The sequence below is a fragment of the Juglans regia genome, chromosome 11 (genome assembly GCF_001411555.2).
Source record: "Juglans regia cultivar Chandler chromosome 11, Walnut 2.0, whole genome shotgun sequence".
Classification (NCBI taxonomy): Eukaryota; Viridiplantae; Streptophyta; class Magnoliopsida; order Fagales; family Juglandaceae; genus Juglans; species Juglans regia.
The window spans coordinates 17186279-17202891 of record NC_049911.1 but is presented as its reverse complement, the minus strand read 5'-3'; the positions used below and the strand labels follow the sequence as shown (position 1 = coordinate 17202891).

Genomic DNA, 16613 nt, shown 5'->3' with positions numbered 1-16613 from the left:
TGTAATTTTTATTTTTTTTATATTTTTTATATTTTGTTAACATATTTAAATATTTTTAAAAATAAAAATTATAATACATTAAAATTCATTTCTTTAATCATTAAATAAAAAAATTATAAAAAATAAATATACAACCGATCAAAACAACCGGATAAAATAGGAGGAGAAACTAATATTTTCCAATAAGAATAGCGCAATGATTAAACCCATAGTAAAATGGTACAATAATGAAACCCCATACTAAAATAGTACAATGATGAAACCCCGTGCAGAGTACCATGCTACTCAGTACTCTGCAGTCTGCTGCATGATGGCCGTGACCGCTAGACATTTTGTCTTTTTTATTTTTAGATATTCTTTAAACATTTTTTTAAAACATGTATAAATAGTATGAAAGAGATAGAATAGCGAGAACTGTATTTTTTTTTGGATAATGCTACGGCCCCGCTCTTGAGTCCCGCTTCTCTTCCCGCTTGATGTGGCATGCTCCCGTAACATCTGTTTTAATATTAAATAAAACCAAATGTCAGGCATCTATTTTAATAAAAAAAAATTGTCTGAAACGCTTTATTTTTTTTTTCTTATTCTCTCCCAAAAAACTTCTTTCTTTTTTTGTCAGAACACGTCATTTCTTTTTTCTTTTTTGTTCTGGCTGAACTCTTCCCCAGCATCTTTTTTTTTTTCTTCTTCTTCTTCTCTAAGCCAGTTGGCTTTTGTTCTTCTCTCGAAAAAAAAAAAAATACCCATGGCAAGTAACAATTTCAAATACCAAAATGATTTGCAGTATTTTGAAAATTATTGAGGCCCAGTGCTTGCCTAATAGGTCTTTGGCCCGAATCACCTCCATTGATGCTTTGCAGCATTCGTCATGTGCTACACACCATTGCCAACTCTCATAATCCTGTCTGGAACTAGCACCTCAAGATTCCCCTGGCCCATTGGGTCTCCCTAGTCCCTTGTGGAGTTCTACATGGAAGACAAGGACTTCATATGTGCCAATATTGTTGGTGTTACCTTGGTCTCAGCTGAATCACATCATAGTTGACACTATTGGTTCTCATTAATCGGTTGGTATTGGAAGCCACCATCTGCATCGAGATGAGGTTCACAAAATGAGAGGATGATATGCTGAACTAGTACTGCATGTTGCCCATGCAAACCATTTTGGCATTTGAAATTGTTACTTGCCACCAGAATGGGTATTTTTTTTTCGGGAGAGAAGAATAATATACATGTTGGTGAAACCTTCATTTTCTTTGTGACAGATGGTGTGCTGTTGAACTGTTGCAAGGTCATCTTCATGGCCAAAGAAGAGTAAAAATCAAATGGAAGAAAAAGAGAAGAGAGATTGAAGTGTAGAGAAAGGAGTTTTTGTTCAGGCCACTGCAATTATTTTATGTCTCGATCGGATATCCAAGAGGTTACTTATACACCAACTATACTGCTGCTAGCTCAGAAGCTTTTGGATTAATAATGGTAACTTGAATTGGCGGAAAGGGAGTATAGCTTTGTTGAGGGTGAGCTTACTGCAAACAAAAGCCGACTGATTTAGAGAAGAAGAACAAAAAAAAAACTGAGGCTGAGTTCGCCCAGAACAAAAAAGAAATAAGCTCTTCGGGAAAAAGAAATGAAGCGTTCTGACAAAAAAGAAAGAAGTTTTTCGGAAGAGAAGAAGAAAAAAAAAATAAAGCGTTTCAGTGATTTTTTTTTATTAAAATAGATGCCTGACATTAAGGGTGTAAATTTAAACCGGAAAATCAGACCGGATCGGTTGGTCTAGTTTTGAACCGGTCCGGTCCGGAACCAGTTCCTATATTATAAAAACCGGCCAAAACCGGTCCGATTTCGATTCCGTAATTTTCGAAATCGGACCGGACCGAACTGGACCGGTTGGAAAAAATATATATATAAATTAATTTTATATATTATACAAAATATTTATATATATAAGTTTTATATATAATATATAATAATATATTAAATTTTTATATATAATATATAATTATATATCATATATGAAATAATTTCATATTATAATTTATAAATTATAACATAAAATGTTAATCTTAAATATGAACATTTGTAATTTGTTTGATCATATGTTATTAATATAATTATATATAAGATAATGTTATTATAATTTATAAAATAAAATTTTAATATTAAAAATGAAAACTTAATTGATCATATACTTTAAACATAATATATATATTAAATTATTAATAATATTTTATCATAAGAAGTAACATTTTATTATATGTTTTTTACATTTTAAAAAAAGAAAAAACCGAACCGTACTGGACCGGACCGGTTACACCCCTACCTGACATTTGGTTTTATTTAATATTAAAACAGATGTTACGGGAGCATGCCACATCAAGCGAGAAGGAGAAGCGAGACTCAAGAGCGGGGGCCGTAGCATTATCCATTTCTTTTTTCCAGTATGCTTGCCATACAAATTCTATGAGCCATCAATTGACTTTAGACATATATCCAATGGCAAGAGTACAACTTGTAGATAATTAGGCAAGTGTATAAGAAGAGGTGACATTTACCAAAACTTCACCGTTCCTTTACTCTCAAAATTATCAAACCAAGCTCCAACCAAGATTTTATCCCATCTCCCCCAAGTCTTGTTATTTGTCTTATTGGACTTGAAGCTGAGTTTCACTCTTGAAAACCAACCAAACACCAAAATGGTCGTTTTTTTCTACTTCCTATGTCTTGGTTGGAAAATGGGATGAAATTTTGCAGATAAAGTACATTAGTAAGAGGGCGATGATTATGAAGAAATGAAGACAGAACACTGAAGCTTTGCACACTGTTGCACAAAATGAGAGGTTAGGGGGGTTTTCGGAGAGAGAGAGAGGGGGTGTCTCGACAGAGTGGGTTCTCTTGTAGCGTGGCACACAAGTTTGAAGATGTAACCCTTTCGTGGCTTTCATTTATTGATTTCTATTGTTCTACACTTATAGGATATCCCGGTGAGAAGTTATTCTCTTCCCCATATGCTGTGCTACGTATGACAGTTACGATGAACAATATATAAAAAGAGAAAGTAAGAAAAACACAGATTTAAGATATTCGACAGTATGTCTACATCCACAGGAGTGAGGATTGAATTTTTACTAACTGTCAAAATATGTTTACATCATATGTATTTATACTAAGTCTAGCCGTCGTTGCGCTCCATTCCAATCGGTACGCTCCCCTCACTCCACTCCGCTTCACTTTTGACATCAGTCTACCTTTTTTGTATACGTGTTCCACTCGATATGAGCGCATACTACAATGCTATAATATACTGTTGAAGAGAAAATGATAGAACTTATTGAAAAGAAATAACGTCATCTCAAATACTGTAATACTTAAATGGAGGACATGTTGAATTCAAAAATCAGTGAACAAGTATAGCTAATACAGATTCAAATATCACCCCCGAAATACCCAATTGTAGACAATAGAGTAGACCTCGCCTTAAATCCACTAGTTTTGCATGTTTATTGGTGCCATCTCCCGAATGAAATGAGAAAGTGAAAATCATGTCACCCGATTCAGATTTGAGTATCTCTCCACATCTTGTCCTACCAATATCTTCAAAGGCAAAACCATTTATATTAAATTTTAGCATTCCAGGAGGATGACGCTGCCAACAGATTAAAACAGATTTTTAACCTTTATGTGATAGAAAGAAAGGAAGGTATCAAACGACAGAACCCGATATGACTTTATCAACATATTCAGTTATGCTAACCAATGATGAGGTTTGTTAAATAATATAGAGCACACCGGTTCTTTGCCATTATGGTAATGGCCATTTCTTGCTAACCATATCTCCTATAAAATGAGCATGGGAGTGATGGATGCAAAAATGTTTTTTTTTTTTTTTAATATAATTTTAATTTTTTTATTATTTATTTTATCCATTCTATTGCTTAAAATGATAAAAAATACATTATAGATCCAATTTGATTTCGTATTCCATCAATTTATAATAAACTTTTTTTTATCGAACTCGATAATTGGTCATATTAAAATTTTTAATTCAAATAAAATAAGAAATTCCACTATATAGTTTTGTTAGTGTATTTTTCATCAAGTAAAAGATTGATTTATTGATTGAAGAAACTTATGAGAGGATATGCAAATATTTAAAATTTTAAAAAAAGACACTTCAATTTTTCTAGAAATTAATGACTTTTGTGTTTTATAAAAGAAATATATATGAACCCATATAGATATATAAATTCATAATTTAGGAACCGAATTTTAGGTTTTTTAAACTCAAATCTTCAAGTTTTTAAATGTTAAGTTATATTCTTGGATTTCTTAGGTATGTATACTCATCTTTTTATTTTGGAGGCAAAAGTTATAGACTTAAAGAAAATATAGAAATTACTTTTTTCATACTCTTAAGAAGACTCTAGACGGGGTTAGAGGAGAATTCTCGTACTTTTAAAAGATTTCAGAGCTCACAAATTTTTTGGGATCAATATTATTTTTTACGAAAGTTTATTTAAAATTGAATAATAATTGTTAGCTCTCTTTTAGGCGGCTAGGGGGCCATGCCCCTCTCCAAGCTAAAAGTAGTTTGGTCAATGGGTGTCGGAGATTCATACGGTGGCTGAGAAGATCAACAGTCCTGCCTTGTTTGTATTTTAAACTCGTATTAATTCATCTTATCTTATTATTAAAAAAATTTTAAATTTTTATATAAAATATAATAAATAATTTATTTTTTAAAAATTTAAAATAAAAATAATATTAAAAATAATATTTTATTTAATTCATTTAAAATTACCTCTTTCCTTATTTAAATCTAAACGATATCAATAGAAAAGGCGGGATAGGTGAAAAAAAGTGCCACACCACACCACACCACAAAAGCTAGGACGAGGTAAGGGACCAGGGGATATACCTGCTCTGAGTGCTCACCCGTTTTCAGTGCCAATGTGCCATGACCCCTTCAATTTTTAAATAAATTTATTTTTTTGTATAAATAAATTAGGTTTAGCTTAATCAAAATAAATAACGCCAAAAATAATGGAATTGCCTTTTGTGAAATTTGTAAATAAACTACGATCTTATTATATTATACTAAGGCTTTGTTTGAGGTTGTGTTAAGGATAGTAAAAAATGTTTATACAACCTTAAAAGCTATTTGATGATAAAATTAAAATGTTTAGTTGTTACATATTAAAAATATTTTTCAACCTAAAAACCAGCTAAAAGCTACATTTAAAAAAAAACATTATTTTGATGTGTTTCCTCAAATATATTATTTCAAATAATGTGCAAGCAGCGAAACGTAGTTTTAATTTTAAAGAAAATTGTCAACGAGCTAAAATACTTATACAATTTTTAGATAATTATAACTTTATCATTTGATCTTATCACAGGCTTGACACTACCTTAAATGATTTTTTATATCATTTCTACTTCAATTTTTTATATTATTTTTAAATAAATATAACATATTTAAAAGTGATGTAGAAATATGGTTACTAAACAATAAATAATTTTGTTAATAATAGACATTATTATTTAAATTATACAACTAAAACTCCTAAAACTAAAAAGTTATATTAGAGCATTCCACTAATTATAAAAGTTCCTTGGCTAAACATTAGTAAAACAATTTAACTTTTGACAGAGAGAATTCTACATTCAACTGGCAATTTTTTGACATTTGAATAGTAGCTCCCTAAACATAGGAGTTACTGTTCATCCATAAATAACTTTTTGCAAATCTTCTATTTGACCAAAACATAAATTTTTTCTTCAACCATCTACACTTTCTTTTGTGTTCATATTTCTTAGAGTTGATTTCTTTTGTGTTCATATTTCTTAGAGTTGAAATTTGACAAAAATGTCACTATTGAGAAGATCTTTTTTGTTCTTTAGAAAAATTGACCATTTAGAAAACAAAAAATCTACTCAACCTCCTACTATTCATACAACCTCGACACTCTACATTATTTTTAATTTTTATTATTTTTTTCTTTTATTAAATATTTATTATATAAATAATGAATAAAAAATTTAAAATAATTTAAAAAGAATAAACTCAAAAAAAAATTTAAAAAAAATATTAAAAATTTAAAAAATTTAAAAAAGTGTGGAGTGTGGAGTGTGGTGGAGGTTGTGTAGCAAAGCTCTTTAGAAAAAGATAATAAGATAATTTTCTGTAAAGTATTATTGTTTCGAAAGTACTAATTTGAAAAATATTATTCTTTAGAGAGATAAATAATTTAAAAGAAATTTACTATATAAGACTGTTCCTCCAAGTTATAACCCAGAACTCAGATTAAGAGCATCCCCATCCGGATGCCTAAAACACTATTATCTCTAAATTATAGGAAAAATTATAGGGAAAAGCTCAAAAACCCCATTCCATCCCATTCCCTATTTTAAGATTTTGATTTAGGAAATGAACAGTGGTTCCCTAAATATAGGGAACCACTATTCATCCCCTAAATCATTTTTTATTAATATTTTATTTAAATAAATAAAATAAATTCTTTTTTCAATCAACTACATTTTCTCTTATACTCATATTTATTATACTTTTAAATAATATTTTTAAAAATAATTTAAATAATTACTAAAATATAAAAATAATAATTTTAAAAATATTATTAAACCCTTAAAAAAATAATTTAAATTTTTATTTAAAATATTCACTATAATAATAGTTCAAAACATAAGAAAAAATATTAAGTAGTGAAGTTTGAAAATAGAAGTGAGAGAAAAAAATAATAAAGAAATAATAGAAGAATATTATTTTAATAGAATAGAGAAAGGATAAGGAATGAGATGTAGAAGGTTTTTTAAAAATGAGTAAAATTTAGGATAAAATTATAGGGAGTGTCCTTTTTAACTAAAATTTAGAGAAAAATTTAGGGAATCGGATGAGAATGCTCTAAGTAGGCCCTGATGGGCACCCAGGCCGAAAAACCCGAATTCCAAGTTTTTTTTTTTGTTTTGTTACAATCACAGTATTGTACATGATGGGACTCACCCATCACAATGCTTTGGTAAGCAACTTAGATAAGATCGATGCAGCCAAGATTCAAATCTTGTTACGTACGTATAAGATGTAAACATCATCAATTAATTATTATTTATAAACAATAGAGGTATATATATTTAATGATTTAATTGCAGAAAGTCTTTGGGAAAAGGAAATTTAAATAATTAGTATATATAAAATGGTGCAAACTCATGAAAATCATGAAAATTAACTTTGTCCACCATCAAAGCAGCTTTCGAGGAAAGCTGATCTGTCCATCTTTATATTTTGTTTAATTTGTTTTGTTGTTTATAATTTTATATTCCAAAAAAATACCATAACCGAATTATGTGTGGGCACATGAATAAAAAATTTAAAAAATATCAAGTGGAAGTCACACATATGATAAATTCAACTGTTATTAATATATATATATATTATTGGAACTGATATGGTGCATAGACTTAATTCACATAGGCCCTGCCTTTAATTTGTGAAATATGGGATACAAAGAGAACCCATGAATCACCAAAAAAAAAAAAAAATCAGATTATCGGATTTTAAACCTAGCATCCGGATTGGATGTATTCGAGTTTTGCAACTCGGCTTCCAGCCTGGATTTGTTCCCGTTTCCAGGAATTTAGACCAAGTTGGAAGTTGGAAAAAAATCCTGTCCAGATGAAAAGTTTTATCGTTATGGATGAAAAGTCGAAAATACGGGTACAGTATCTAATTCAATAATTATGAAAATATGAAAAGAAATAAGTTAAAAATTTTCCTCTACTCTTTTTTTTTTTTTTGAAAAACAAAAAAACTAAGTAGTTAAGAATGTACAAAGTGAGTAGAAAAAAATAATAAAAAAAAGTAGAGAACTGATATGGAGTGAGAGTAGGGGTGAGCACTGACTATGTTAGAGTTCATATGCTGCGAATTCAACTTTGACTTTGTTAGAGTTTGAATCCGATCTCCAATTCGACTCCAACTTTGATTTATCGAGACAAAATCAGTAGAGTCGGATTTCTTTTTGCCATTGACCATTCCCCACCATATCATACAATACAAAGTACAAAACTTTATCTCTATGATGCAAACGAAGGAAATACAAAAAATAATAAAAAAAAATCAGCTAATGATACTTTTCTTACACTTCAGAATATAGTAGATCTAAGAAAAAAATCTAAGATTTTGAAAAGATATCGAGAGGAGAGATGCCGAGATGCCCTGAGGAGAAGAAATCAATGGCGAGGGATAGTGGTGGCTGACGGTGAGGGGTAGGGTCAGTGATTGCCGCATTGCGGGAGAAGAAAGAGAGAGAAGGGACGGGTCTGAGAGTTAGATTAAGAGTGCATTCGGTCACGCGGGGGACATTGGTGGCCGTCAACAAGGGGCATGGATAGTTACGATCGCATGGCGAGAGAAGAAAGCAATAGAAAGGCAACAACCCACAAGTCTGAGAATGAGATTGAAAGTGAGTGGCTAATGAGGTCGAGGGTTAAAGTACTAATATTGGACTCATCAAATTCATCTTCAAATTTTGATGAAAAATACATATTTTTCATATATCTAAAACCTTATTATCCATAACTCCACATTGAATTAGTTATTGAATTCATCAAAATAATAATATAATATTATTTTTTAATAATAATATTTTTATTTTTATCTCATATTTTATAATTATACTAATCATATATGAATTAATAATTTAATTTGATTATTACATTATTATTACAAGACGGTTGGAGATTAAACGTGAATAAAAAAGATCGTTGGAGATTAAAAGTGAATAAAATATAGATTTGATAGGTGAATAGTAACTCTTCAAATTTAAAGAAACACATTAATTTACCGTAGCTCAAATCTTCCTATTTATCTCTTTGTCTAATCTAATACAGTTCTTTTTTGATGAAATTTATCATATTTTATATTTAACTAGACTTTTGATGAAACGAATACACCCTAAGTTCTAACCAATCTAAACAACTGAATTTTGGGAGTTGTTTTTATCCAACGAAGCCGTTTTGATCAAACAGAGCTGAGTTGCTAAGGTTTTGGTCCTTTGGGCTTCTAAACTTTTTTTTTTTTTTTAAATGATACTTGACTTCATGAATTTGCTCCCTTAAAATTACCGTTCGGATATTTTATTTTATTTTTTAAAAAAAGTGACTATAAATAAATTGTTATATTTTTTATTTTTTAAAAATGTTAATATTTGAAAGAAAAAAAAAAAGAAAAAAAATAGTACAATTTACACTAGTATTAGTTTGAGGGGAAAAACTCAAACGATACAATAGGAACACTTTTTTTTTTTTTCATAAATCATAAACCAAACCCCCTTTTTTTAACCCCTAAAGTTAACTTTTAACTTTGTTTTAGCCATAACTTTTTTATTTATGGTTTTTATAATTCTTTTCTTAACTAAATTTAATTGTCAGTGTTGATTATTAACAATTAGTAATTCCCTAGTATCTAATTACATATTACTATACTAGACTAATTTTTAGTATTTAATTACATGTTATTATACTATAATATTATTTATTATTAATTTATTATACTATACTTATTTTTATCATAGCATATAACTTATTTCTATATTAGACTAATACTATAATACTTTACTCGTAAGTAAAGACAGATAATTCATCGTATGTTGAGAAGAATGCAAACAAATTTACATCCATCCCCAAGATAATCAGAATTTTAGGCGACTTTCTACGTGATTGAAGATTACGAATTCAGCACAACAACAACAACATTAATTTCTTTAATGCAAACTTACAACCTAAAAACCTCGAGATGAGCAAAGGTGATTACCATGAAGTCAAGCCTCAAAAGAAATGATGGCATCGCTTAAGATGCAAATCAACAAATCTAGTACCTTCAAGGCAGGTTACACAGAGCTCGACATCAAGCTCAAAACATAGAAACTAGCAGATAAGCTCCATCTGTTTCTTCATCTTCTCCGCACTAACATAAAACCAGAGGGGTAACTCATCGCCACTCCACTCACAAGCAATTGCAACCAATAATTTGGACGTTTGCTCACAACATGCAGTCTGTTTGGGCCGGCAACCTCCTGAAAAAATTCACTAGCACTGAAGGAAGCTTCTGTCGAAACCTTGGATGTCTCAACTTAAAAAATCCAGCGAGAAGGGCCACAACTTGGAATGGTATAACAAAGAGAACAATAGCACCAACCGGACAGAAAATTACAAACAGAGCTGTTGCTCTTGGATCTCGCCAGCTCAGTAGAGTTTGTAGCCTCTCTGCTTGAACAGCTAAGTCACCAACCTTGGTCTGAATCCTCCCAGCAATACTTCTCAACCGATCATATCTCATACTTACAATGTCGGAAGGCCGGGAAGATGGATATGTATCAAATTCTTCGTCAAGTTCGTCAAGTTCATCAGGATGTGTAGTATCGACTTGAGAAAGGCGAGTGTCCAAGTGAGGTGGACATCTTGGCCGCCTCCTATAACGCAAAACCACAACCAAGAAAAGGTAGAGGAAAATTATGGGAAGGATGTGCTCAGGGTACCTGATCAATGCGATAAACAACACGTGAATCAATAAAGTTGTGATGGGGTTTTTCCAGTTGCAAATCTGATCAAACCATTCTGGCAGAGCCATTAACCCACCCAAAACTGCCATAAGCCTGATAAAGTTTGCTTTGCTCTTTCTCAAACTCCAAATGTTCCCGTCAACATCCAACATATACTCAACCACCTCTTTCCTCAGCGGTGGCTCAGCCCGGCTCAACCTCATCGATACGATTTGAGTTGCATGATGTCTCAATTTATCAAGCTGGCTAACGGTTAATGGATGAAGATAGTGCATTTTGGGCAAAATTGGATGTGAATACATGTGCATCATATTAAGCAAAGAGGAGCAAGTGAACCTCACAGCCAAATGAATTTCACCCATCTTCTTCACCCCATTGGGGTGTAGAACCAAAAGAGGATATGAGTGTGTATAAACCCGATCGGTTTCAAGGGTGGAGAGACGAATCCTTACCTTCCCAATTCTTGAATCCCTTGCCCTTCCATACTTACCATCTCCTCCATGCAAATGACAGTTATCAAACACCCCAATTGTTACGACTGTACAAGGATCAAATACCTCCCAGGCATATTGCTCATTCCACTTGGGTCTCAAACTGTCAATAATCGTCCTTGTCCTGACCCACTTGTGACCATACTTTGCCACACAATAGGCATCTGTTGTTCCACGACCATCTTTTGTCTTCATCGGCATCAGCCCCTGAGCATTTAGAATTCCGAGTTCCAGTACCCCAATGCTGGACTTCCACAACTGTTTTACCGTCGGACGAAGGTCACTGATATGGTGCGTTGATTCGTCCAGGACGTGATAACCACCTTCCAAGCAGATCCTCATATGAATCCTGCTGGAAAATTTGGTTTCCTTTTGTTCCTCTCCAGCAACGACATTCTTTTGAAGATTATACCACTCGGGGTTCACAGGTTTATTATCCAACCTCCTATCAACACGCTGCAAGGGAATTCTACACGTCCCCACAACTTCATCGTTCTTAAATGCAACTCTGTTTTCTACACTCAAAATCAAGTACTCCTCAAATTGTTCCTCTGCTACAAACATTAAATCCTCGTTCCATTTAGGATTAATAGTCCTGCTTTGAGAAACACTGGTTATCATCTGCTGATTTCCAAGGATAGCCCTCACAAAAAATCTCGGGAACCAACCCTCATCACTCAGTCGCAGGTTCTGAGCTTCAATTACATTGACACTCAAGTACCAAAGTTTAGGATGCAGGTATACCTTTGAAGGCATGCTAGCAAGACAATAACTTCCCCCAAATCCAGCTGAATCTGATTTCCATCCTTCACGAAATTCTTCATCGGCTTGTGTACCCATCCAAAGAGCCAACTTCAGCTTCCCCTTAGCCTTCTCCCCCTTCTTACCCACCATTTCATACCACTCAGGCGCCACTGGACTATCCGGAGGAACCCTCCTCGGAACCTCAATCACATTAAACAAAACCCGACCGATGAAAGCATCTAGAGCCTCTGGAAAATTCTTATCCTTCACAGTAACCTGAAGCTCCGAAGACTGAATCTGCTCTCCCGAGAAAGCAAATATCTGGTTCCACTTACAATTCGACTCCTTCTTAAGATCCCGAGTTGAACCCTTGCGGTTTCTAAGGCTCACCTCCACGTAAGGATCACAACTACCGCCGATATCTTTTTCCGGTAAGTCCTTGGCCTTGACAACGCGTACATAGAGATACGGCATCTGGTGAACGAGGTCATAGGCGCTTTTGTGCTTGTCACCGGTGACCTTTTCCCCTCCGAGATGGGGATTGGGCTCCTTAAACAAAAACCCTTCTGGTGGAGACCTCTGCATATTGTGTCTTGGTTCAAGGAGATGCCCAAATCGAAAGAACTGAAATTTCAGTGGAGGGTTGTTCGACTTGAGGACATGAATGTTTGGGAATAGTAGAGTTTTTTTATTTTTCGAAAAATTACTTTACATGTGGACTTGACTAGTACTCGTGGTTTTAACTTTTATCGGTAAAGTAAAAATAAAAATACTGGAGAAACGACAGATTCAAAAAGGTCTTTTTGCCAATCTGTCGGTGCCGTAGACCCACTCTTTTATTATTGTGACGGTTAGGATTTGTTTAGAAATACATTTGGTTACAAAATTCAGATCTCATATATTTTTCCTATTTTTTAAATATAATTTAAATATAAAATTTTTAAATTTATCATTACAATTTTTTCAAACTTTTAAAATAAAAAATAAAAAATAATTTAATTTTTTCAAATATTCAAACAAAAATAATATTATAAAACTACATTCTAACAATATTTTAATTTTATAATATTTTTTATTCAATTTTTTTTATCTCATTCTCTAAAATCTAAAAAATATTAAACTCAAACTATTTTACTTCTATTCATAAATTATTTTACTATTATTTATAAAATATTCATTTATAATATTATAAAACTATATTCTAACCATATTTTAATTTTACTAGCCCTTAAGATATATTTGTAAATTAAGTAATGCTAGATAAAGCCTTAAATAGACAAATTTTATATAAATCTTTTGTTACAAAAGATGAGTCTCACTAATAAAAAATAATATTTTTATATTTTTTTTAAGGTGAGGTCCACTTTTTTACAATAACTTATATGAAATTTATCTATTTAAAATTTATATTAATCATTTCTCTTGTAAATTCTGATCTCATTTCTTACTTTTCTAAACATCATACAAACATTTTTTAAAATAATTATTATAATTTTTCAAAATTAATCTTTACAATAACTTAAAATAAAAAAAAATATTTCAATATTTTTAAATTTTTAAATAAAAATAATATTAAAAAGTAATATTTCAATTTCATAACATTTTTTATTTAACTTTTCCTATATTGTTTTTCAAAATTTAAACTATCATTAGTATACCAAAGACGTAAACTATTTTGTTTTAATAATAATAATAATATACAAGATAATAATGTTAACTTAAACTATTTTATAACTATTTATAAACCTCCTCCAATTATTTATAAAATTATTATCTCATTTTATTTTCCAAAACATACCCTTACATTTCCATCTTTGACTGTTTGACCTTCTGACCCATCTGTCTATACTTCGGAATCCAGTAACCATATCAATTTTCTCATGCATTTTCCACCGAAAACAAAGATTTATGAATCCGTTTTCAGATTATTGGTATTAGATTCAAAAAAGTTAAGAAAAGATGCCAGCGGTAGCTGCGATCCATCCCCATCTCGGAAGGGGAATGGTTACCGGAGCTAAGCATACGAGCGCCTATGACCTTGTTGAAGAGATGTGCTATCTCTATGTACACGTGAACATGGCCAAAGACTTGGCCGGAAAAGATGTCAGCGGTAGTTTTGGTCCTTGCGTGGAGGTAAAGCTTGGAGACTACAAGGGTACAACTCGTCGTCTTGCGAAGAAGTCGAATCCCGAGTGGAACCAGGTGTTTGCATTTGGAAGTGACCGGATTCAGTCCGCGGTGCTTGAAATAACTGCGAAGAATACAAATTGTACGACGGACGATTTTATGGGTCGGGTTATTTTTAATACTAAGGAGATTCCTAAACGGGTTCCCCCGGACAGTCCATCGGCGCCTCAGTGGTATGGATTGGAGGATAGGAAGAGGGAGAAGGTTAGGGGGGAGCTGATGTTGGCTGTTTGGATGGGCACACAAGCTGATGAAGCCTTTCCGGAAGCATGGGATTCAGACTGGGAGGGAGTTAGCGGGACTGATGTTCTTAGTAGTCTTCCGTCGAAGGTGTACTACTCTCCTGAGATTTGGTATTTGAGGGTCAATGTAATTGAAGCTCAGGACTTGCAGCCGAGTGATAAGGGTAGGTTCCCAGAAACGTTTGTCGAGGCTATTCTGGGAAATCAGGTATTAAGAACCAGAAATTCTCAAAGCGGGACTACGAATCCTGTCTGGAATGAGGATTTAATGTTTGTAGCAGCGAAGCCATTTGAGGAGCCCTTAATTCTGAGAGTCGAAGAGAGACTTTCCCCGAGCAAGGGTGAACTTTTGGGGAGGTACGAAATTCCCCTGCAGGATGTTGATATGAGGTTCGATCATAAACCTGTCAACGCTAGGTGGTATGATCTCGAAAAGCATGTCATTGTAGAAGGGGAGCAGAAGAAGGAAATCAAAGTTCCCGGCAAGATTCATATGAGGATCTGCTTGGAAGGTGGTTATCACGTCCTGGACGAATCAACGCACCATATCAGTGACCTTCGTCCGACGGCAAAAGAGTTGTGGAAGTCCAGCATTGGGGTACTGGAACTCGGAATTCTAAATGCTCAGGGGCTGATGCCGATGAAGACAAAAGATGGTCGTGGAACAACAGATGCCTATTGTGTGGCAAAGTATGGTCACAAGTGGGTCAGGACAAGGACGATTATTGACAGTTTGAGACCCAAGTGGAATGAGCAATATGCCTGGGAGGTATTTGATCCTTGTACAGTCGTAACAATTGGGGTGTTTGATAACTGTCATTTGCACGGAGGAGATGGTAAGTATGGAAGGGCAAGGGATTCAAGAATTGGGAAGGTAAGGATACGCATTTCGACCCTTGAAACCGGTCGGGTTTATAAACACGAGTATCCCCTAATGGTATTACACTCCAGTGGACTGAAGAAGATGGGTGAAATTCATTTGGCCGTGAAGTTCAGTTGCTCCTCTTTGCTTAGGATGATGCATATGTACTCGCAACGTCTTTTACCTAAAATGCACTATGTTCATCCAATCTCTCCTACACAGCTTGATTCCCTCAGATCTCGCGCAATTCAAGTTATATTCATGAGGTTGAGCGTGGATGAGCCACCGCTACAGAAAGAGGTGTTGGAGTACATGTTGGATCAGGGCTCCCAGATGTGGAGCTTGAGAAGGATCAATGCAAATTTTTCTAGGATTAGGGGTATTTTGCATGAGTTATTTGCTTTTATCAAATGGTTTGATCAGATTTGCAACTGGGAAAAACCCGTCACAACTGTATTTGTCCATGTCCTTTTTATAATCCTGGTCATGTACCCGGAGATCATCTTACCCGCATTTCTCCTATACCTTTTCTTCATCATGCTTCGGTACCGCATAGGGAGGCCAGGACATCCTTCTGAACTGGGCAATCACATTTTACATGAGGATCCCGACATCTTAGATGAAGAATTTGATGCATTCCCAACTTCACGGCCTTCGGGCATTGTAAGGATGCGGTATGATCGGTTGAGAATTACTGCTGGGGAGCTTCAGAATACGCTTGGTGACTTGGCTATTCATGGGGAGAGGCTACAAGCGTTGCTGAACTGGCACGATCCAAGAGCAACATCTCTGTTTGCTATTTTCTGTCTGTCTGCTGCCATTATTCTTCATATCACACCATTCCGAGTTGTGGCTCTTCTCGCAGGATTTTATATGTTGAGGCATCCAATGTTTCGTGACAAGCTTCCTTCCTTTTCAGTACTTTTGAATTTCTTCGGGAGGTTGCCGTCAAAAACATTATGCTTGTTGTGAGCAAGTTAAGCTAGTTTTATCTGCAAATGGTTTTGAGTTACTTCCTTCGTGTTACGTTAGCGGAGAAGATGCGGAAATAAATTATGGAGATTGTTGTCTGCTTTCAATGTTTGGCGGCTGATGTTGGGTTCTGTGTGTATTGTGTAACCAACCCTCTTTTGGGCAATTTCGGCTCAATGATGCCGTTTTACAGTATTTCTGTTTGAAGCCTGAATTTATGGTAATGGGTCTCTGTTCCACTATAATTGTGTGTAAGGTTTATTAGGATATCTCTATGCGCCATTAGATTTTGCGTTGGAGTTGCTTCTTTTTCTTCAAAATCGATGGAAAAGCATATAATGTTTTGAGATGTATCTGTCCTCAATCTTAGTATTTGCTCTTGATAGTTGATATGGATGCTTTTTTACCGTACCAATATTTAAGAAATGAATTCAAAACTTTATATGGCGATTACCTCTGTACTTCTGGATTATGAATCTGCAGTCTATTTTCTCGTTCTCTCCACAAAATAAATGTTGGCCACGAATTATCATAACGT

General features: G+C 33.7%; 2 protein-coding genes across 2 annotated transcripts; one reads left to right on the top strand and one right to left on the bottom strand.

Moving 5' to 3' along the window:
- Positions 1-9749: 9749 nt before the first annotated feature.
- LOC109020993 (FT-interacting protein 3-like) lies at positions 9750-12482 on the bottom strand. The gene has a single exon (XM_019003532.2). It carries the CDS (start codon positions 12395-12397, stop codon positions 10058-10060), a length of 2340 nt encoding a protein of 779 aa, XP_018859077.1. The 5' UTR covers positions 12398-12482; the 3' UTR covers positions 9750-10057.
- A 1102-nt stretch (positions 12483-13584) lies between these two features.
- On the top strand, positions 13585-16465 carry LOC109020992 (FT-interacting protein 3-like). Its single transcript, XM_019003531.2, has one exon. It carries the CDS (start codon positions 13772-13774, stop codon positions 16073-16075), a length of 2304 nt encoding a protein of 767 aa, XP_018859076.1. The 5' UTR covers positions 13585-13771; the 3' UTR covers positions 16076-16465.
- Positions 16466-16613: the final 148 nt, after the last annotated feature.